A 21,130-nucleotide genomic window follows, 5' to 3' on the forward strand; every position below is an offset into this window, starting at 1 on the left:
GGCCAGACACCGGCTGCAGCAGGAGACTCCTGGTATTTAAAGGGCCAGACACCGGCTGCAGCAGGAGACTCCTGGTATTTAAAGGGCCAGACACAGGCTGCAGCAGGAGACTCCTGGTATTTAAAGGGCCAGACACCGGCTGCAGCAGGAGACTCCTGGTATTTAAAGGGCCAGTCACCGGCTGCAGCAGGAGACTCCTGGTATTTAAAGGGCCAGTCACCGGCTGCAGCAGGAGACTCCTGGTATTTAAAGGGCCAGTCACAGGCGGCAGCAGGAGACTCCTGGTATTTAAAGGGCCAGACACAGGCTGCAGCAGGAGACTCCTGGTATTTAAAGGGCCAGTCACCGGCTGCAGCAGGAGACTCCTGGTATTTAAAGGACCAGTCACAGGCTGCAGCAGGAGACTCCTGGTATTTAAAGGGCCAGACACAGGCTGCAGCAGGAGACTCCTGGTATTTAAAGGGCCAGTCACCGGCTGCAGCAGGAGACTCCTGGTATTTAAAGGACCAGTCACCGGCTGCAGCAGGAGACTCCTGGTATTTAAAGGGCCAGACACCGGCTGCAGCAGGAGACTCCTGGTATTTAAAGGACCAGTCACCGGCTGCAGCAGGAGACTCCTGGTATTTAAAGGACCAGTCACCGGCTGCAGCAGGAGACTCCTGGTATTTAAAGGGCCAGTCACCGGCTGCAGCAGGAGACTCCTGGTATTTAAAGGGCCAGACACCGGCTGCAGCAGGAGACTCCTGGTATTTAAAGGGCCAGACACAGGCTGCAGCAGGAGACTCCTGGTATTTAAAGGGCCAGTCACCGGCTGCAGCAGGAGACTCCTGGTATTTAAAGGACCAGTCACCGGCTGCAGCAGGAGACTCCTGGTATTTAAAGGGCCAGTCACAGGCGGCAGCAGGAGACTCCTGGTATTTAAAGGGCCAGTCACAGGCGGCAGCAGGAGACTCCTGGTATTTAAAGGGCCAGTCACCGGCTGCAGCAGGAGACTCCTGGTATTTAAAGGGCCAGTCACCGGCTGCAGCAGGAGACTCCTGGTATTTAAAGGGCCAGTCACCGGCTGCAGCAGGAGACTCCTGGTATTTAAAGGGCCAGTCACAGGCGGCAGCAGGAGACTCCTGGTATTTAAAGGGCCAGTCACCGGCTGCAGCAGGAGACTCCTGGTATTTAAAGGGCCAGTCACAGGCGGCAGCAGGAGACTCCTGGTATTTAAAGGGCCAGTCACCGGCTGCAGCAGGAGACTCCTGGTATTTAAAGGGCCAGTCACAGGCGGCAGCAGGAGACTCCTGGTATTTAAAGGGCCAGTCACCGCTGCAGCAGGAGACTCCTGTTTAAGGGCCAGACACAGGCTGCAGCAGGAGACTCCTGGTATTTAAAGGGCCAGTCACCGGCTGCAGCAGGAGACTCCTGGTATTTAAAGGGCCAGTCACAGGCGGCAGCAGGAGACTCCTGGTATTTAAAGGGCCAGTCACCGGCTGCAGCAGGAGACTCCTGGTATTTAAAGGGCCAGTCACAGGCGGCAGCAGGAGAACGTACCCAGCTGTTTGCCGTTGGGGCTGAAGTCGGCACAGGTGACGGCGTCCTTGTGGCCCTTGAAGTGTCTCTCCAGGGCCGGGTCCTCCTGCAACGCAGTCACTCATCAGTCCTCAACTGCAGCGATGCACAACCTTCTCTATATGACGTCATGAAGGTGACGTCACATGACCCTTTAACGCTCAGACTGATGTATTCTGGGAGTTTTTCAAAAATAAAACATGTGTATAAGTGTTTGCGTGTGTGTGTGCATATATGTGTGTGCGTGTGTGTCTGTGCGCATGTGTGTGTGTCTGTGTGTGTGTATGTGTGTCTGTGTGTGTGTGTCTATGTGTATGCGTTAGTGTCTGTGTGTATGTGTGTGTGTCTGTGTCTATGTGTATGCGTGTGTGTCTGTGTGTGTGTATGCGTGTGTGTATGTGTATGCGTGTGTGTCTGTGTGTATGTGTGTGTGTCTGTGTGTGTGTATGCGTGTGTGTCTGTGTGTATGCGTGTGTGTGTGTATGCGTGTGTGTATGTGTATGTGTGTGTGTGTGTATGCGTGTGTGTATGTATATGCGTGTGTGTCTGTGTGTATGCGTGTGTATCTGTGTGTGTCTGTGTGTGTGTATGCGTGTGTGTCTGTGTATGTGTATGCGTGTGTGTATATGTATGTCTGTGTGTCTGTGTGTGTGTATGTGTGTCTGTGTGTATGTGTGTGTGTGTGTGTATACGTGTATACGTGTGTGTATGTGTGTGTGTGTGTGTCTGTGTGTGTATGCGTGTGTGTGTATGCATGTGTCTGTGTGTGTGTTGTGTGTATGCGTGTCTGTGTATGCGTGTGTCTATGTGTCTGTGTGTATGTGTATGCGCGTGTGTCTGTGTGTATGCGTGTGTGTCTGTGTGTATGCGTGTGTGTATGTATGTGTATGCGTGTGTGTCTGTGTGTATGCGTGTGTCTGTGTGTGTATGTGTATGCGTGTGTGTCTGTGTGTATGCGTGTGTATCTGTGTGTGTCTGTGTGTATGCGTGTGTGTATGTGTGTGTGTGTGTGTGTGTGTGTGTGTGTGTCTGTGTGTCTGTGTATATGTGTGTGTCTGTATCTGTGTGTATATGTATGTGTCTGTATGCGTGTGTGTCTGTGTGTGTATGTATGTATATGTGTATGCGTGTGTCTGTATACATGTGTGTCTGTGTGTATATGTGTGTGTGTGTGTGTATGTATATGTGTGTGTGTGTATGTGTGTGTGTATGCGTGTGTGTCTGTGTGTGTGTATGCGTGTGTGTCTGTGTGTGTGTTTGTGTGTGTGTATGCGTGTGTCTGTGTGTGCGTGTGTGTCTGTGTGTGTATGCGTGTGTGTGTGTGTGTGTGTGTGTATGCGTGTGTCTGTGTATGCGTGTGTATCTGTGTGTGTATGTGTGTCTGTGTGTGTGTATGCGTGTGTGTCTGTGTGTGTGTTTGTGTGTGTGTATGCGTGTGTCTGTGTATGCGTGTGTGTCTGTGTATCTGTGTGTGTATGTGTATGTGTGTGTGTCTGTGTGTATGCGTGTGTCTGTGTGTGTGTATGCATGTGTATATGTGTATCTGTGTGTATGCGTGTGTGTCTGTGTGTGTGTGTGTGTGTGTGTGTGTGTGTGCAACAACTCCCTGTGGGATAACGTCAGCGCTTGGTTGCGTTCAGGAAACGCCTAAAAAGAGATATTACGATGTTCAACAACTTCAAGCGCTAACACAACCACAACAACAACAACAAAACACGTTATAACAAGCAGGTCTACTTCGTGAGTAACAGTGAGGACCGAAGGTGTGTGTTCACAATCCCAAATCCTCTTAGACTCGGCTAACGTTCACTTGGGAACTCGCCGACTCAGCGCCAGTTGAGTGAAGACACGCACACACGCACACACACACACACACACACTGCTGAGACAACAGCATGTTGTCTTACACTCACCATCACAGACGCCATGGCACGAGAGGCTCGCGCTTCCCGCCGCCGAGCGCCGTCACGCGCATGGGAGTCAAACAGAGCCCCTTCTGCAGAGCCCCTCAGGCCTGACGCGTCGAGCCCAGAGAACTCGATGCTCCGCTCGGCGGTCCGTTAGCTAACCTTAACTCCACTACCTTCACTTTGTAATGACTACTGAGTTCCATGTGCGCGGAAGACGCCGAATAACGTCCGCTTATTACTGGCGTTGGATAAACTGCTAGCGCCACTTTGCGGTTTGATGCAGCAAGCAGCCGGAGAGAGTTGGTGCTGCGTTCATTGAGCGACTGTAAAACGTGGAGATACGAGAACGCGATGTCAAAATTGCATTCGCAAGTTTGAAAATACCATTCGCGACAACATTCAAGTCGTAAGCATATTAACCTAACTTCAGTGGGACACTCTGAGTTTGGCAGTACATTTATTTAATGAGGACCCCACGAACATAGAGGCCCGTATTAAAAAATAGTAGAAATCGAATAAAAAAGAATAAAGTGAAACAAAACTTGAATATCAGGTAATTGTTTGGTGACTGACAGCTATAACATGTAGTATGTCTGACTGTGAACACGTCCAATGAACTTTTTGTGAACTTAAAACACGAATAACCTCCCTAAAAGAAGAAATTCAGGTAACTTCCACGTGACCATGAACGCGGCACGTCACTAAGGAGGCGCGGGCGTCTACCGCTGCTAAGCAACTAGCCAAGCCGTATCATATGACGCCCCGCCCCGGGGGGAGTATCGGCGCCTCTGATTGGCCCGCACGAACAGCGCCGACCAATCAGCGGCGACATTGTTCACCGGGGACAGTTGACGTTTGTGTATTTCACTTTTTGAAAAGATGTCGCTCAACCGGGGCATCGGCAGCGTCCAGGTAACGTTTTTACCGTTTTATTCACCCGCCGCCTCGTTAACCACGGTCAGTGTTCGCGTTAACTAGCCGGTGACGGTTAACCGGCCTCTGGGCCGCGGGCGCGGTGACATCACGAGCTACACGCAGCTAACAGGCTGTGCTCTCCTTCCAGTTCATGAAGAAGAGGATCCCGAAAAACGAAAAGTATCAACACGTGAAGACCCGGCTGGACACAGGTGAGCTGTGACGTCACGCTTTATGACGACTAACATTATCATACACGCTTTATTATGACTAACATTATCATACACGCTTTATTATGACTAACATTATCATACACGCTTTATTATGACTAACATTATCATACACGCTTTATTATGACTAACATTATCATACACGCTTTATTATGACTAACATTATCATACACGCTTTATTATGACTAATATTATCATACACGCTTTATTATGACTAATATTATCATACACGGCTATTAATAACATTATCCTTTACGCTTTATTAACATTATCATACACGCTTTATTATGACTAATATTATCATGCGCTTTATTATATTAACAGTATCATACACGCTTTATTATATTCTTGTTATCATACACGCTTTATTATGACTAATATTATCATACACGCTTTATTATGACTAACAGTATCATACACGCTTTATTATGACTAACATTTATCATACGCTTTATGACTAACATTATCATACACGCTTTATTATGACTAACATTATCACTTTACGCTTTATTATATTAACATTATCATACACACTTTGTACCAGCTAACATTATCATACCGCTTTGTGCAATAACATTTATCATACCGCAACTTTATGACTAACATTATCGCTGCGCTTTGTGCAATAATATTATCATACAACTTTATTATTAACATTATCATACACGCTTTATTATGACTAACATTTATCATACCGCTTTATTATGACTAACGTTATCATACCGCTTTATTGTGACTAACATTATCATACGCTTTATTATGGCTAATATTATCCTTACGCTTTATTATTACTACTAACATTATCACCTGCAACTTTATTATGACTAATATTATCATACATGCTTTATTATGACTAATATTATCATACACGCTTTATTATGACTAATATTATCATACATGCTTTATTATGACTAATATTATCATACACGCTTTATTATTACTAACATTATCATACACGCTTTATTATGACTAACATTATCATACACGCTTTATTATGACTAACATTATCATACACGCTTTATTATGACTAATATTATCCTACACGCTTTCTCACGGTGTCGTTTTGTTGACATAGGATGCAGCCTCTCGAAATATCTGGAGAAACTGGAGGAGATTAAAAAGAGTGAGTCATCAAAACTCACTCAAATGTGTTTTATACCATGTGTTATTATGATTATATTATTATTATTATTATTATATTATTATTATGATTTTTATTATTATTATTATTTGCTTCGTTTGGTGCACACACACATATCTCAAATTGTTTTTTAGTGTGTGTTGTTAAATCTATTTTAAGTCATAAACTTCTAATATTGACCCGTAGACCCTCAGCCCCGTAGACCTCGGCCCGTAGACCCTCTGACCCCGTAGACCCTCTGACCCCCGTAGACCCTCTGACCCCCGTAGACCCTCTGACCCCCGTAGACCCTCTGACCCCGTAGACCCTCTGACCTGATCCCCTTTCTCAGATTACAGATATCGTAAAGATGAGATCTTCAAGCGGTTGAAGGTGACGACGTTCGCCCAGCTGGTGAGCGTCGTCCGTTCATATTCATATTCATATTTTAGTAATATTCATATTCATATATCCATGTGTCCATGTGTTCATATGTCCATGTGTCATATATTCCATGTATTCATGTGTCCATGTTCATGTGTCCATGTCCCATATGTTCATGTGTCCATGTGTCCATGTCATGTATTCATATCCATGTGTTCCTTATTCATATGTTCATGTCCATATGTCCATATGTTCATATGTCCATGTATTCATATGTCCTTATATATGTTCATGTATTCATATATCCATATGTTCATATATTCATATATTCATATATTTATATGTTCATGTATTCATATGTCCATTCATGTGTCATGTGTCATATATTCATGTCATATTATCCATATGTCCATGTGTTCATGTGTTCATATATTCATGTGTCCATGTGTTCATGTGTTCATATTCATGTTTATATTCCTTAATATTTCATAATATTCATCAGCCATATGATATTCATGTGTCCATGTCCATGTATTCATGTGTATTATTATGTTCATGTGTTCATGTGTCCATGTGTTAATGTGTTCATATGTTCATGTTCATGTGTCCATGTGTTCATGTGTCCATGTGTTAATATGTTCATGTCCATGTGTCCATATCCATGTATTCATATGTTCCATGTCCAATATTCATATTCATATGTCCCTTGTCCATATGTTCATATTCATATATTCATATATTCATGTATTCATGTCCATATGTCCATGTGTTCATATGTCCAACAGTATATATGTTCATGTATTCATGTGTCCATATATTCATGTCCTGTTCATGTCCATATCCATATGTTCATGTGTTCATATGTCCATATGTTCATGTGTTCATGTGTCCATGTGTCCATGTGTTCATGTGTTCATGTGTCCATGTATTCATATGTTCATGTGTTCATATATTCATGTATTAATAATATTCATGCATCCATATGTTCATGTATTCATATGTTCATATTCATATGTCCATATGTTCATATGTCCATGTTCATATGTCCATGTTCAGCATGTGTCCATGTATTATTCATATATTCATATGTCCATGTTCATGTGTTCATATATTTCATAATATTCGATAATATTCGATATTTCGTGTGTTCATATGTTCATGTGTCCATGTGTCCATATTGTCCCATGTGTTCATATTCATTAATAATTTCATGTTCATGTGTCCGCCTTATTCATGTGTCATGTGTTCCTTTTATTCATATATTCGTATTTCGTGTGTTCATATGTCCATATGTTCCTTCATCCATGTGTTCATATATTCATATATTCATGTATTCATATCCATATCCATGTGTTCATGTGTCCGTAACCATGTGTCCATGTTCATATTCATGTGTTCATGTATTCATATGATATATTCATATGTTCATATATTCATATGTCCATATATTCATATGTTCATAATATTCATATGTTCATATATATTCATTTATTTCATGTTCATATGTTCATGTCCATGTCATATGTCCATATCTTCATGTCATGTTCATGTGTCCATGTGTTCATGTGTTCATGTGTTCATGTATTCATATGTTATATATTCATGTGTTCATGTATTCATGTGTGCATGTGTTCATGTATTCATATTAATATTTCATGTGTGTTCATATGTCCATCATAACCATGTGTTCATGTGTTCATGTGTCCATGTATTCATGTGTTCATGTATTCATGTGTCCATGTGTTCATGTGTTCATGTGTTCATGTGTCCATGTGTCCATGTGTCCCATGTGTTCATGTTTTCGTGTGTTCATGTGTTTCATGTGTCCATGTATTCATGTGTCCATGTGTTCATGTATTCATTTGTTCATGTGTTCGTGTTTTCGTGTGTTCATGTGTCCATGTGTTCATGTGTCCATGTGTTCATGTGTCCATGTACATGTGTCCATATGTTCATATTCATGTATTCATGTATTCATATGTTCCTTATATTCATATATTTCACGCCATGTTCATGTCCATATATTCATGTGTTCCTTTATTCATATATTCATGTATTCATGTGTTCATATGTTCATGTGTTCATGTGTTCATGTGTCCATGTGTTCATGTGTTCATGTATTAATGTGTTCATGTGTCCATGTGTCCATGTGTTCATGTGTTCATGTGTTCATGTATTCATGTGTTCCTGTGTTCGTGTGTCCGTGTGTCCGTGTGTCCGTGTGTCCGTGTGTCCGTGTGTCCGTGTGTCCGTGTGTCCATGTGTTCATGTGTTCATGTGTCCATGTGTTCATGTGTTCATGTGTCCATGTGTCCATGTGTCCATGTGTTCATGTGTCCATGTGTTCATGTCCATGTGTTCATGTGTTCATGTGTCCATGTGTTCATGTGTCCATGTGTTCATGTGTCCATGTATCCATGTGTCCATGTGTCCATGTATTCATGTGTTCATGTGTCATGTCCCATGTATTCATATGTTCATGTATTCATATGTCCATACTATGTTCATATGTCCATGTATTCATGTGTTCATGTCCATGTATGTATTCATGTGTCCATGTTCATGTCCATATATTCATGTGTCCATGTATTCATGTCCATATATTCATATATTCATATATATGTGTCCATGTGTTCATGTGTTCATGTATTCATGTGTCCATGTGTTCATGTCATATATTCATGTGATATGTGTTGTATGTCCATATTCATGTGTCCATATTCGCTGTATCCATGTGTTCATGTGTCCATGTATTCATGTGTCCATGTATTCATGTGTTCATGTGTCCATGTGTTCATGTGTTCCTGTGTTCGTGTGTCCGTGTGTCCGTGTGTTCGTGTGTCCGTGTGTCCGTGTGTCCGTGTGTCCGTGTGTCCGTGTGTCCGTGTGTTCGTGTGTTCGTGTGTCCGTGAGTTCGTGAGTTCGTGTGTTTGTGTGTTCATGTGTCTGTTCCTGTAGTTCAGAACCAGTCCGTGGTTAGTAGTTGATGGTTCCTGTCTGGAGGTCGTTCTCTTTGTTCTCTTTGTTCCTCCAAATCGATAGATTTCTAAACTCGTTCTCATCTTCCCCACCAGGTGCTCCAGGCAGCTCGTCTAGGCCTGAATACGAGGTTTGAGGCGTGAGGCCAGAAGGTGACTGAGGACTGGCGGACCCAGAGGACCCAGAGGACCAGAGGACTATGGACCAGAGGACCAGAAGGGATTGAGAGGACTACAAGGGACTGGGGCCAGAGGACTGAGGACTAGGACAGAGGACCAGAGGACCAGAGGACTAAGGACTAGAGGACCTCAGAGGACAGAGGACCCAGAGGACCAGAGGACTAGCGGACCAGAGGACCAGAGGACCAGAGGACCGAGGACCAGAGGACCAGAGGACTAGAAGAGGACTAGAGGACTGGGGACCAGAGGACAGAGGACCAGAGGACTAGAGACCAGAGGACCACAGCCAGGTCCCTGTGGGCTTTCAGATGATTGGGTCTTTCAGACTCCCCCCCTCCCTGTTTTTCCAGCCGTCCTGTGCCCGGTGCCGTGTCGGCCCCCAGGCCAGGGGCCACCCCCCGGTCGACATGTCAGGTGCTGAGCTCTACCTTGTCTGTTTCCCCTTGTCTGGCCCCTTTTCCCCTTTATGCCTCCCATGGGGATCACAATAACCCAAGCCCCCTGTAACCCCACAAAGTCTGTATCAATAACCATGCCCCCCCCGCCCCTGTTCAAACACATTTACCTGCTCATGTTCCCCAGGGGGCCCCTGGAGGCCCCTGGGCCCCGGGGGCCCCAGGGGGCCCCAGGGGGCCCTCATGGAGACCCCATGGAGACCCATGGGGCCCCATGGGGCCCTGGGCCCCACCCTGGGGCCCCTGGGCCCTGGGCCCCCATGGGGGGCCCCCTGGAGGCCCCTGGGCCCGGGGGCCCCGGGGGCCCCTGGGCCCCATGGAGCCCCATGGCCCCGGGGGCCCCATGGGGGCCCCCTGGGCCCCGGGGGGTCATGGCCCCGGGGGCCCCTGGGGCCCCTGGGGGCCCCAGGGGGCCCCAGGGGGCCCCATGGGCCCCATGGGCCCCATGAGGGGCCCCTGTGGGGCCCCCATGGGGGCCCCAGGGGGCCCCATGGCCCCATGGGGGCCCCTGGGGCCCCCCTGGGCCCCCGGGTTTTCTTGGGGCCTTCCTTTTCCCCTTTTCCCTTTTTTTTTTATTTATTTTTTTTGTATTTCTTCCCCTTTTCTTTTCTTTTCTTTTCCCCCCATTTTGGGCAGTTTGTTTGTTTCTTTTTGTTTGTTTGTTTTTTTCCCAGGCCCTGTTTTAGTTTGTGTATTTCCCTTTGGGGTTTTTTCCCTGGTTTTTATTTTTATTTTCTTACCCCCGGGCCCCCAGGGGCTCAGGTAGTTCCCCCTCATGCCCCATGGCCGGGCCCTCAGGCCCCTATTTCCTTTTTGGCCTGTTCCTGTTCTGGGGTTTATGTGCGGTCTCGGCCCCCTGGCCCCGGCCCCTGTCCAGGTCCTTTTTCCGGCCCCTTTTTCCGTCCCTGGGGTCCCCGGTCCCTGTGTCCTTTCCCGGGGCTTTCAGGTCCCCCCAGGGTTCCCCCAGGCCTAGGTCCTTTTCCCCGGCCTCGGGGGTTTCGGGCCCCCGGGCAGGCCGGGGCCCCTGCCATGGCCCCTGGCCCAGGGGTTTTTAGTTCCAGGCCCGTCCCGGGTTTCCAGGGCAGGCCCTGGAGGCGTGTCCCCTTTTTTTTTCCCCTCCAGTGGCCCTGGTTTGTTTTGGTTGGCGGGCCTTGGGGTTTTTGGTTGTTTTTGTTTGGTTTGTGGTTTTTGGTTTTGGTTGGGGTTCCCCAGCCTTTTCCCGTGTTCTTGTGCCCCCAGGGTTTTCCCTTTTTTCATGTGTCCCTCGGGGTTTCCCCTTTTCCCCATGTGCCCTTTTTGGGGGTTCCCCCATGTGCCCTTTCATGGTTCCCTTTTCATGGTCCCTTTTTGGGTTCCCTCATGTACCCCCGGGTTCCCCTCTGTGTCCCTTTTTCCCCTGTGTCCCTCGTGGTTCCCTCTGTGTCCCTGGGTTCCCATGGTCCCTCGTGCCCTCGTTTCCCTCATTTTCCCCTTTGGGTTCCCTCATGTGCCCCTCGTAGTTCCCTCCTTGTCCTCATAGTTTCCCTCATAGTTTCCCTCATATGTCTCCTCATTGTTCCCTCATGTGTCCTTCCTTGATTTCCTCCTTCCTTCCTCCTCGTAGTTCCCTCATGGTTCCCTCATGTGTCCTTCATGTTTCCCTCATGTATCCCTCATGGTTCCCTCATGTATCCCTCGTGGCCTTCATGGTTCCTCATGTGTCCTTAATGGTTTCTCTTCTCCCTCATGTATCCCTCGTGGTTCCCTCATGTATCCTCATTCGTGGTTCCCTCGTGATTGTCCTCATTAGTTTCCCTACGTGGTTCCCTCATGTGTCCTTAGTTCGTTCCTCATTGTCTCCCTCATGGTTCCTCATGTGTCCTCTTGGTTCCTCGTGGTTCCTCATGTGTCCTCATGGTTAATCCTCATTGGTTCCCTCATGTGTCCCTCGTAGTTCCCTCATATTCCCTCATTGGTTCCTCATGGTGTGTCCTCGTGGTTCCCTCGTTAGTGTCTCTCATGGTTCCTCATGTGTCCTCGTGGTTCCCTCCTATGTCAGCTTGTTAACAATTCCTCGTGGATTCCCTCATCTTATCCTCATGTGTCCTTCATTGTAGTCATTTCCTCAGTTCCTAATGGTTCCCTCCTTGGTTCCTCATAGTTGACCCTCGTGGTTCCTTATCCGTGGTTCCCTCATGTGTCCCTCATGGTTCCTCATGTAGTTCCCTCATGTGTCTCATTGAATTCCCTCATGGCCTCCGAGGTTCCTCCTTAGTCCTCATAGTTCCCTCATGGTTCCCTCATGTGTCCTTCATGGTTCCCTCATGTATCCCTCATGGTTCCCTCATGTGTTCCCTAAACGTGGTTCCTATTAGTTCCCTCATGTGTCCCTCGTGGTTCCCTCATGGTTCCCTCATGTATCCCTCATGGTTCCCTCATGTGTCCCTCGTGGTTCCCTCATGTGTCCCTCGTGGTTCCCTCATGTGTCCCTCGTGGTTCCTGATAGTTCCTAAGTGTGTGTCCCTCATGTGTCCCTCATGTGTCCCTCGTGGTTCCCTCATGTGTCCCTCATGGTTCCCTCATGTGTCCCTCATGTGTCCCTCGTGGTTCCCTCATGTGTCCCTCGTGGTTCCCTCATGTGTCCCTCGTAGTTCCCTCATGTGTCCCTCGTGGTTCCCTCATGTGTCCCTCGTGGTTCCCTCATGTGTCTCATCGAACCCTCAGCCTTGTCTCGAAATTCCTCATGTGTCCTCGTAATTCCCTCATGGTTCCTCATGTCCTTCGCCGGTTCCCTCATGTATCCTCATCCCTCATGTGTTCCTCGTAGGTTCCCTCATTTGCTCCTCATGTGTCCCTCATGGTTCCCTCATGTGTCCTTCATGGTTCCCTCATGTGTCCCTCATGGTTCCCTCATGTGTCCCTCGTGGTTCCCTCATGGTTCCCTCATATCTTGGTTCCTCGTGTGGCCCTCATGGTTCCTCATGGTTCTATTATGTCCCTCATTGGTTCCCTCATGTGTCCCTCGTGGTTCCTCATGTATTCCCTCTGTCCTCATTAGGTTTCCCTCATTGTGTCCTCGTGGACCCTCGTGGTTCCCTCATGTCCTAAGTGTAAGTAGTTCCCTCGTATGTGTCCCTCATTGTTTCCCTCATATGTCCTCGTAGTTCCTAAAGTAGTCCCTCATGGTTCCATCATGGTTCCCTCATGTGTCCCTCATGTGTCCCTCGAGGTGCCCTCCTTCCTCCCTTATGTGTGTCCTCATGTGGTTCCCTCATGTAGTTCCCTCATGTGTCCCTCATGTAGTTTCCCTTGTGTATTTCTATTAGAACCCTCACTGTGTCCTCATGGAACCCTCATGTAATATTCATGGACCTCATGGTTCCCTCATAGTGTCCCCTCGTGGTTCCTCATGTGTCCTCTCAGTTCCTTGGTTTCCCTCATGTGTCCTCTTGTCCCTGGTGGTTCCTCATGTCCTCGTGGTTCCTCATGGTTGTCCTAAGTGGTATCCTCTTGGTTCCCTCATGGTTGTCCTCATTGGTTCCTCATAGTGTCCCTTATTGGTTCCCTCATAAGTGGTGTCCTGTTGTGTTCCTCATGTATTATTATCATTAGTTCCCTCATGTATTCCTGGTAGTTCCCTCATGTGTCCTGTGGTTTCCTCATGTGTCCTTCCTTGTGGTTCCCTCATGGTTCCCTCGTGGTTCCTCATGTGTCCTCGTGGTTTCTCCTCATATGGTTCCCTCATGGTTCCCTCATTGGTCCCTCATTGGTTCCTCATGTGTCCTCGGTGGTTCCTCATTGGTTCCCTCATGTGATCTGGTGGTTCCTCATGTGTTCCTCGTGGTTTCCTCCTTGGTTCCTGTTCCTCATGGTTTCCTCATGTGTCCCTCATGTATCCCTCATATGGTTCCCTCATGGTGTCCCTCGTGGTTCCCTCTAGCTTGTGTCCCTAAGTAGTTCCTGGTTCCCTCGTGTGTCCCTCGTAGTTCCCTCATGTGTCCTCATTAGTTCCTCACCTGTCCTCGTGGTTCCTCATGTGTCCTCGTAGTTCCCTCATGTGTCTCGTGGTTCCTCATGTAAGTTCCCTCGTGGTTCCTCATAGTGTCCTCGTAGGTTCCCTCATGTCCTGATAAGCTTCATCCTCATATCTGTACCTCATGGTTCCCTCATGTGTCCCTCATGGTTCCCTCATGTGTCCCTCATGGTTCCCTCATGTGTCCCTCATGGTTCCCTCATGTGTCCCTCATGGTTCCCTCATGTGTCCCTCGTGGTTCCCTCATGTGTCCCTCGTGGTTCCCTCATGGTTCCCTCGTGGTTCCCTCATGTGTCCCTCATGGTTCCCTCGTGGTTCCCTCATGTGTCCCTCCTGTAATCCCTCGTGGATTTCCTCATGTGTCCCTAGTGGTTCCCTCATGTCCTCATGGTCCCTCGTGGTTTCCCTCATGTGTTCCTCTGGGTCCTCATTGTTCCCTCATGTGTCCCTCATGTGTATCCCTCACTTGGTTCCTCATTGGTTCCTCGTATGTGTCCCTCGTGGTTCCTCATGTGTCCCTCGTGGTTCCTCATTATTGTCCCTCGTAGGTTCCCTCATATAGTTCCCTCATGGTTCGATCATGGTTCCCTCATGTCCCTAAGTAGTTTCCTCTTGGGTTCCTCATGGTTATCCCTCGTAGTTTCCCTCATATGTCCCTTGTGGTTTCCCTCATGTGTCCCTAAGTAGGTTCCTCATGTGTCCTCGTAGTTTCCTCGTAGTTTCCTAAATGGTTCCCTCATGTGTCCCTACGTGGTTCCTCATGTCCCTCGTGGTTCCCTCCGTGGTCCCTCGTGGTTCCCTCGTGTGTCCTAAGTTCCCTCATATTGTCCCTCGTGGTTCCTCATGTGTCCCTAGTTTCCTTATGCCTCGTGTGTCCTCATGGTTCCTCATGTAATCCTGGTCCCTCATGGTTTCCCTGCTGGCATTCCCTCGTGTCCCTCGTGGTTCCCTCATGTGTCCCTCGTGGTTCCCTCATGTGTCCCTCGTGGTTCCCTCATGTCCCTCATGTGTCCCTCGTGGTTCCTCCTGTGGCTAGTTCCTCAATTATCCTTCCTTGGTTCCTCATGTATAAGTGGTTCCTCGTGGTTCCCTCATGTGTCCCTTGTGGTTCCCTCATGTGTCCCTCGTGGTTCCCTCATGTGTCCTTCATGGTTCCCTCATGTATCCCTCATGGTTCCCTCGTGGTTCCCTCATGTGTCCCTCGTGGTTCCCTCATGTGTCCCTCGTGGTTCCCTCATGTGTCCCTCATGGTTCCCTCGTGGTCCCTCATGTAGCTTCGCGTCCCTCATGGTTCCCTCATGTGTCCTTCATGGTTCCCTCATGTATCCCTCATGGTTCCCTCATGTATCCCTCATGGTTCCCTCATGTGTCCCTCGTGGTTCCCTCATGTGTCCCTCGTGGTTCCCTCATGTATCCCTCGTGGTTCCCTCGTGGTTCCCTCATGTGTCCCTCGTGGTTCCCTCGTAGTTCCCTCGTGTGTCCCTCGTGGTTCCCTCATGGTTTCTCCTTATGTTTCCTCATGTATCTGGTTTCACTTGTTAACTCCCGTGGTTCCCTCGTGTGTCCCTCGTAGTTCCCTCGTGTCCCTCGTGGTTCCCTCATGTGTCCCTCGTGGTTCCCTCATGTGTCCCTCATGGTTCCCTCATGTGTCCCTCGTGGTTCCCTCATGTGTCCCTCATGGTTCCCTCATGTGTCCCTCATGGTTCCCTCATGTGTCCTCGTGGTTCCCTCCATGGTTCCTCATGTGTCCCTCGTTCCTCATGGTTCCCTCATGTCCCTGGTAGCAACCCTCATGCGTTTCCCTCATGTCCTCGTGGTTTCCTAATAATTCCCTTATCCTCGTGGTTCCCTCATGGTTCCCTCATGTATCCCTCGTGGTTCCCTCATGGTTCCCTCATGTGTCCCTCGTGGTTCCCTCATGTGTCCCTCGTGGTTCCCTCATGTGTCCCTCGTGGTTCCCTCATGTGTCCCTCATGTCCTTCTCTCTCTTCCCTCATGTGTCCTCATTGGTTCCCTCATATAATGTGTCCTCGTGGTTCCTCATGTGGTTCCTTGTGTGTCCTCGTGGTTCCTCATGTGTCTCTAGTGGTTCCTCATGTCCCTGTTCCTCCTTGTCCTCATGGTTCCCTCATGTGTCCCTCATGGTTCCCTCATGTGTCCCTCATGGTTCCCTCGTATCCCTCATGGTTCCCTCGTGGATTCTCATGTGTGTCCCTGTGGTTCCTCATGTCCCTCGTGGTTCCCTCATGTGTCCCTCGTGGTTCCCTCATGGTTCCCTCATGTATCCCTCATGGTTCCCTCGTGTGTCCCTCGTGGTTCCCTCATGTGTCCTCCCTCGTGGTTCCCTCATGTATCCCTCATGTGTCCCTCATGGTTCCCTCATGTGTCCCTCGTGGTTCCCTCATGTGTCCCTCGTGGTTCCCTCATGTATCCCTCATGGTTCCCTCGTGTGTCCCTCGTGGTTCCCTCATGTGTCCCTTATGGTTTCCCTCATGTGTCCCTCATGGTTTCCCTCGTGGTTCCTTGTGTGTCCTTGGTTTTATCCCTCCTGTGTCCCTCGTAGTTCCCTCATGTGTCCCTCGTGGTTCCCTCATGTGTCCCTCGTGGTTCCCTCGTGTGTCCCTCGTGGTTCCCTCATGTGTCCCTCATGGTTCCCTCATGTGTCCCTTGTGGTTCCCTCATGTGTCCCTCGTGGTTCCCTCATGTGTCCCTCATTGTTCCCTCATGTGTCCTTCATGGTTCCCTCATGTGTCCCTCATGGTTCCCTCATGTGTCCCTCGTGGTTCCCTCATGTGTCCCTCGTGGTTCCCTCATGGTTCCCTCATGTATCCCTCGTGGTTCCCTCATGGTTCCCTCATGTGTCCCTCGTGGTTCCTCATGTGTGTCCTCCTTGGATTTCCCTCGTGGTTCCCTCATGTGTCCCTCGTGGTTCCCTCATGTGTCCCTCGTGGTTCCCTCGTGTGTCCCTCGTAGTTCCCTCATGTGTCCCTCGTGGTTCCCTCGTAGTTCCCTCATGTGTCCCTCGTGGTTCCCTCATGGTTCCCTCATGTGTCCCTCGTGGTTCCCTCATGTGTCCCTCGTGGTTCCCTCATGTGTCCCTCGTGGTTCCCTCATGTGTCCCTCGTGGTTCCCTCATGGTTCCCTCATGTGTCCCTCGTGGTTCCCTCGTAGTTCCCTCGTGTGTCCTCGTGGTTCCTGTGGTTCCTCATGTGTCCCTCGTGGTTCCTCTGTCCTCTTGTGGCCTGTGGTTCCCTAAGCCATGTCCTCATGTTCCCTCATGGTTCCCTCCTTAACCCTCGTGGTTCCTCCTTGGTTCCCTCATGTGTTCCCTCACTTGGTTCCTCCTTCGCCTCATGTCCCTCGTGGTTCCCTCATGTGTCCCTCGTGGTTCCCTCATAGTTCCCTCCTTCATGTCCTCGTGTGGTTCCCTCATGTGTCCTGTGGTATCCTCGTGGTTCCTCGTGGTTCCTCATGTGTCCCTCGTGGTTCCCTCGTGTTCTTGTCCCTCATGGTTCTCATGTATCCCTCATGTGGTTCGTGGTTCCTCATGTGTCCCTGTGGTTCGTGGTTCCTCATGTGTCCCTCGTGGTTCCTCATTGTGTCCTTCTCGTGGTTTTCCTCGTGGTTCCCTCATGTCCCTCGTAGTTCCTCACTTGTGTCCCTAGTGGTTCCCTCATGTCCTCACTTCCTGGTCCCTCGTGCCCATCCCTAATAATTTCCCTCATGTCCCTAAGTTCCTCCTGGTTCCCTCATATTGTCCTCGTGTCATTAGTTCCCTCATGTGTCCCTCGTGGTTCCCTCCTTGTGTCCCTCGTGGTTCCTATTAGTATCCCTCATGGTTCCTCGTGTCCTAAATGGTTCCTCATGTGTCCCTCGTGGTTCCCTCATGTGTCCTTCGTGGTTCCCTCCTGTGTCCCTCGTAGTTCCCTCATGGTTCCCTCATGTGTCCTTCATGGTTCCCTCATGTGTCCCTCGTGGTTCCCTCATGTGCCCTCATGTGTCCCTCGTGGTTCCCTCATGTGTCCCTCGTGGTTCCCTCATGGTTCCCTCCTGTGTTCCCTGCAGGCCGCGTGTCCAGCAGCGTGTCCTCCCTCAGCTCCCAGGCGTCCAGCCGACAGAGCTCCTGTGCGTCGGGGAGAGTTCAGAGCAGCCGACCCTGGAAGTAACACCCCCCCCCCCCCCACACACACACACACACACACACACACACTCTGCTTCATAGTGCGTCCTACAGTCTCTGTGAACCGGGACTGATTTTCTTATTTTTTGCACTGATGCTCGACGTTGTGTGTGTGTGTGTTAGCATCTTTGTCTTGATATTAATGTGCGATAATGTGTGTGTGTGTACTAACTGATCAGCTGATGTCTTCACCCACTGGTCCACAGTATTGAATAAAGGGTCTCATTGTTTGCCGCGTCATGCTTTATGGTTTTAAATGTTTCAGGAACATATTTAATGTTCATAAACATCGACAACGATGAAGAAAAAACAAGATTTCAAATCAAAGTTTTCAAGTGTGCTTGTTTATTGGTCTGTTTGAGCTACACACACACTAGTAGGTGTTGTTGGAGGCGTGGTCCATGATGGCCATCAGGGCCAGCCAGGTCTCGCTGGCGGTCGGGATGATCTGATTGGCCGGCAGGATGAAGCCGTAGCGGCCGGTGTCCCTGAGCTCAAAGGTGTAGGAGTACCTGACGCCGTGGTCGTAGGTCCAGTCGATGGTGCCGCCGCTCGCTTGGTCTGCGGGGATATTCAGAGGGTCATGTCGAGAAATACATTTTACGTGGATATATATATAAATAAAAATGTGTATATATATATATACACATTTTTAGGCCAACCTACATTTTGGATTATCGCAGCAAAAATTAAGACTTTACTCTTTTTTTTAAGCAGAAATAAAATAAAAATTCTAATTTATTAACTTTTTTAATAAGTTATCATCGCACCGGGACAAACATTTGGGATATTGTAGCAACAATTAAGTCTTTGGAAAAACAATGTTTTTGATACTCTGCAATTGTTTTTTTATTTTTTATTAACATACTTTCATATTTTTAATAAAGGAAGCAAAAATACAATCGTTAATATATATATATATATATATATATATATATGTTTTAAACCCATTGAGTAGAGGTCTGCTGTTCCCTAAACACAAACCAGGAAGTCTTCAGTGGAAACTGAGACGTTTCCTGCAGGAGTTTTATTTTGAAAAGACTGAATGTGTGTGACGTAGAGGCCAAATACACACAGAACATGAAGGAACCTTCTGGAAGCCAACATGGTTCTTCAGAGAGATGCCAGAGGAGAACCATTTCTGGTTCCTCAAAGAACCTTTCACACCAGGGTTCTCTAAGGAACCTTTTCCTAAAATGGTAACTTCAAAGAACCTATAAAGGTGTCTCAAAGAAGCTTAAAACAAGGTTCTTTAGAGAACCCTTCAAACCAGGGTTCTCTAAAGAACCCTGGTTTGAAGGGTTCTTCAAAGAACCTCTAAAGGTGTCTCAGATAAAACAATGGTTCTTCAGTCGGTGATGGTTCTTGGTAGAACATAAAACAATGGTTCTTCAGTCGGTGATGGTTCTTGGTAGAACCACAAAGCCTCCTAAAGAACCCTCCAGAACCCTCAGGCCCGTGTGACTCACAGATGGTGCGGATGATGCTGCCGTAGCGGTACCGGGTCCCGTGCAGAGAGGCCAGGGCCGCCACGGCCTTCTGGGCCAGGGCGTGCTGGAGGGGGAGGAGCCAGCAGGGCGGGAAGGTTATTGGTGTGTGTGTGTGTGTGTGTGTGTGTGTGTGTGTGTGTGTGTGTGTGTGTGTGTGTGTGTGTGTGTGTGTGTGTGTGTGTGTGTGTGTGTGTGTGTGTGTGTGTGTGTGTGTGTGTGTGTTTTTTGGTTCCGGTTTTAAACAAAATAGGTGACCGTGAATCGGTGACCAAAGTTTTGTTTTGGGGAAAAGGGGGGGCAAAAAGCGGCGTTTATAGTTTGGAGTGGACACGGAAAAATGTGGGGTGGGGCTGCTAGAACATTTTATGGGCACGTGTGCTCCGGCCAACAGGGGATGTCTTTAGCGTTTGGTGGGTTTTTGGGACTTGAAAGTTAGCCCGCACTGTGTGTCACGCTGCACGGGGGGCATCCTAACAAATACCCGTACGAACATGTGATTTAGCAATTTTAGTATCGTACCATTGAGCATCAGGCGCACGGTGCTCCGTGCACTGTTGCCACTACCACAGTGGTTAAGTGGCAATTTTCGGGTTTTTAAAAAAAAAATTAAAAAGATGCCAGGTGAAATGTTTTTGTTCAGCTGAAAGTTTGTTACGTAAACCCCAGTGTCATCCTGAGAACTTGTTCATCTGGTCAGATACAGCTAACAGTTCATAGTGAAACAAAGTATGATGGCCCATGTAGTTTCATTAAATTTGTAGGGTAAATAATAAAACTGCCATTTGTTAAAGGTTTAAAAGTTGGGAAAAGTGAACCCAAAAGTATTTTATTTTTTTACTATTATAGTAAATATACCAGGATCGTATTTATGGTACATGGATTTTATCAGTACATGTATTTATCAGGTTTCAAATTAGCATACGTGCAAACCCCTGGCCCTTAAAAAAGTGGCCAACGTCATTTTATGGGCACTTTTGTCTAAAATTCACTTGTTGGGTTTATAATTGATGTAAAAGGTAACAAATGTTTTGTTGTGCAACTGTGATATTCGAAACCAGGTTCAAACTGCAACATTTTCATTAAAACATTTGAGAAGTTAAAATATCCCCCATTTAGGGTTAGCTTGTACAGGGGGGAATGGGCCCAAAACCCCCAGTGAACCCCGCCCAAACCCTGGAAAACATGCCCGACCATGGAGAACCCCGCCAGGACCAGGGGAAAACCCTTTCCCAGCCGTGAGGTGGATTGAAAAATAAAAAAGGGGAAAATAAATAAATAAAATTAAAAATGAAATGTAAAATTTTTAAAAATTTGAATAAAAGGGTTTACTTTATAAAGAATTTTTTAAAAAAAAATTAAAAGAAGTTATTTAAAATATTTTGATATTAGTTAACTTTATAAAGGGCCCTTTTAAACCCCAAAAGGAGTTTAAAATAGTTTGAATTTGGGAAATTGGTTGTGACAACCCTTTTAGGGCCCGCCAAGGCAAATTTGGGCCCGGTGAAAATGAGTTTGACACCCAAAATTGAAGATGTCAAACCCAAAAAAAAAAAGGGGCAGATATAAAAATTATTACCCAAAAAAAATTTAAACCCCCAAATTATTATAGGGCCCATGATTGGGGTTTAGTGGAGGAACATGATTATCATACAACTCCAACACGTGCTGGAGTCACGCGCGGCCTATCCTTCCCTTTTCACCCCACCCGTTTTCATCCGG

General features: G+C 47.7%; 2 protein-coding genes across 6 annotated transcripts in view; both read right to left on the minus strand.

The window, feature by feature from the left end:
- The window catches only part of poc1b (POC1 centriolar protein B), a 38,520-nt gene extending 34,331 nt beyond the window's left edge, over window positions 1-4,189 (minus strand). For 4 of the 5 annotated variants that reach the window (XM_056417119.1, XM_056417118.1, XM_056417121.1 and 1 more), the window contains exons 1-2: window positions 3,471-4,189; window positions 1,540-1,624 (exon numbers count right to left, since the gene is read on the minus strand). In XM_056417119.1, the coding sequence (XP_056273094.1) occupies window positions 1,540-1,624; window positions 3,471-3,485 (100 nt within the window). In that variant the 5' untranslated portion in view covers window positions 3,486-4,189. The remainder of the gene's footprint in view (window positions 1-1,539; window positions 1,625-3,470) is intronic. The other variant, XM_056417122.1, reaches the window with a different exon arrangement.
- A 14,054-nt stretch (window positions 4,190-18,243) lies between these two features.
- On the minus strand, window positions 18,244-19,508 carry LOC130194915 (carboxypeptidase A1-like; the record flags this gene model as incomplete). The annotated part of the gene is made up of 2 exons (XM_056416136.1): window positions 18,244-18,482; window positions 19,391-19,508. Coding segments are annotated over 2 exons (306 nt in total), but the record flags the coding sequence as incomplete, so codon positions are not given.
- Window positions 19,509-21,130: the final 1,622 nt, after the last annotated feature.

Source organism: Pseudoliparis swirei, chromosome 6 (genome assembly GCF_029220125.1).
Source record: "Pseudoliparis swirei isolate HS2019 ecotype Mariana Trench chromosome 6, NWPU_hadal_v1, whole genome shotgun sequence".
Classification (NCBI taxonomy): domain Eukaryota; kingdom Metazoa; phylum Chordata; class Actinopteri; order Perciformes; family Liparidae; genus Pseudoliparis; species Pseudoliparis swirei.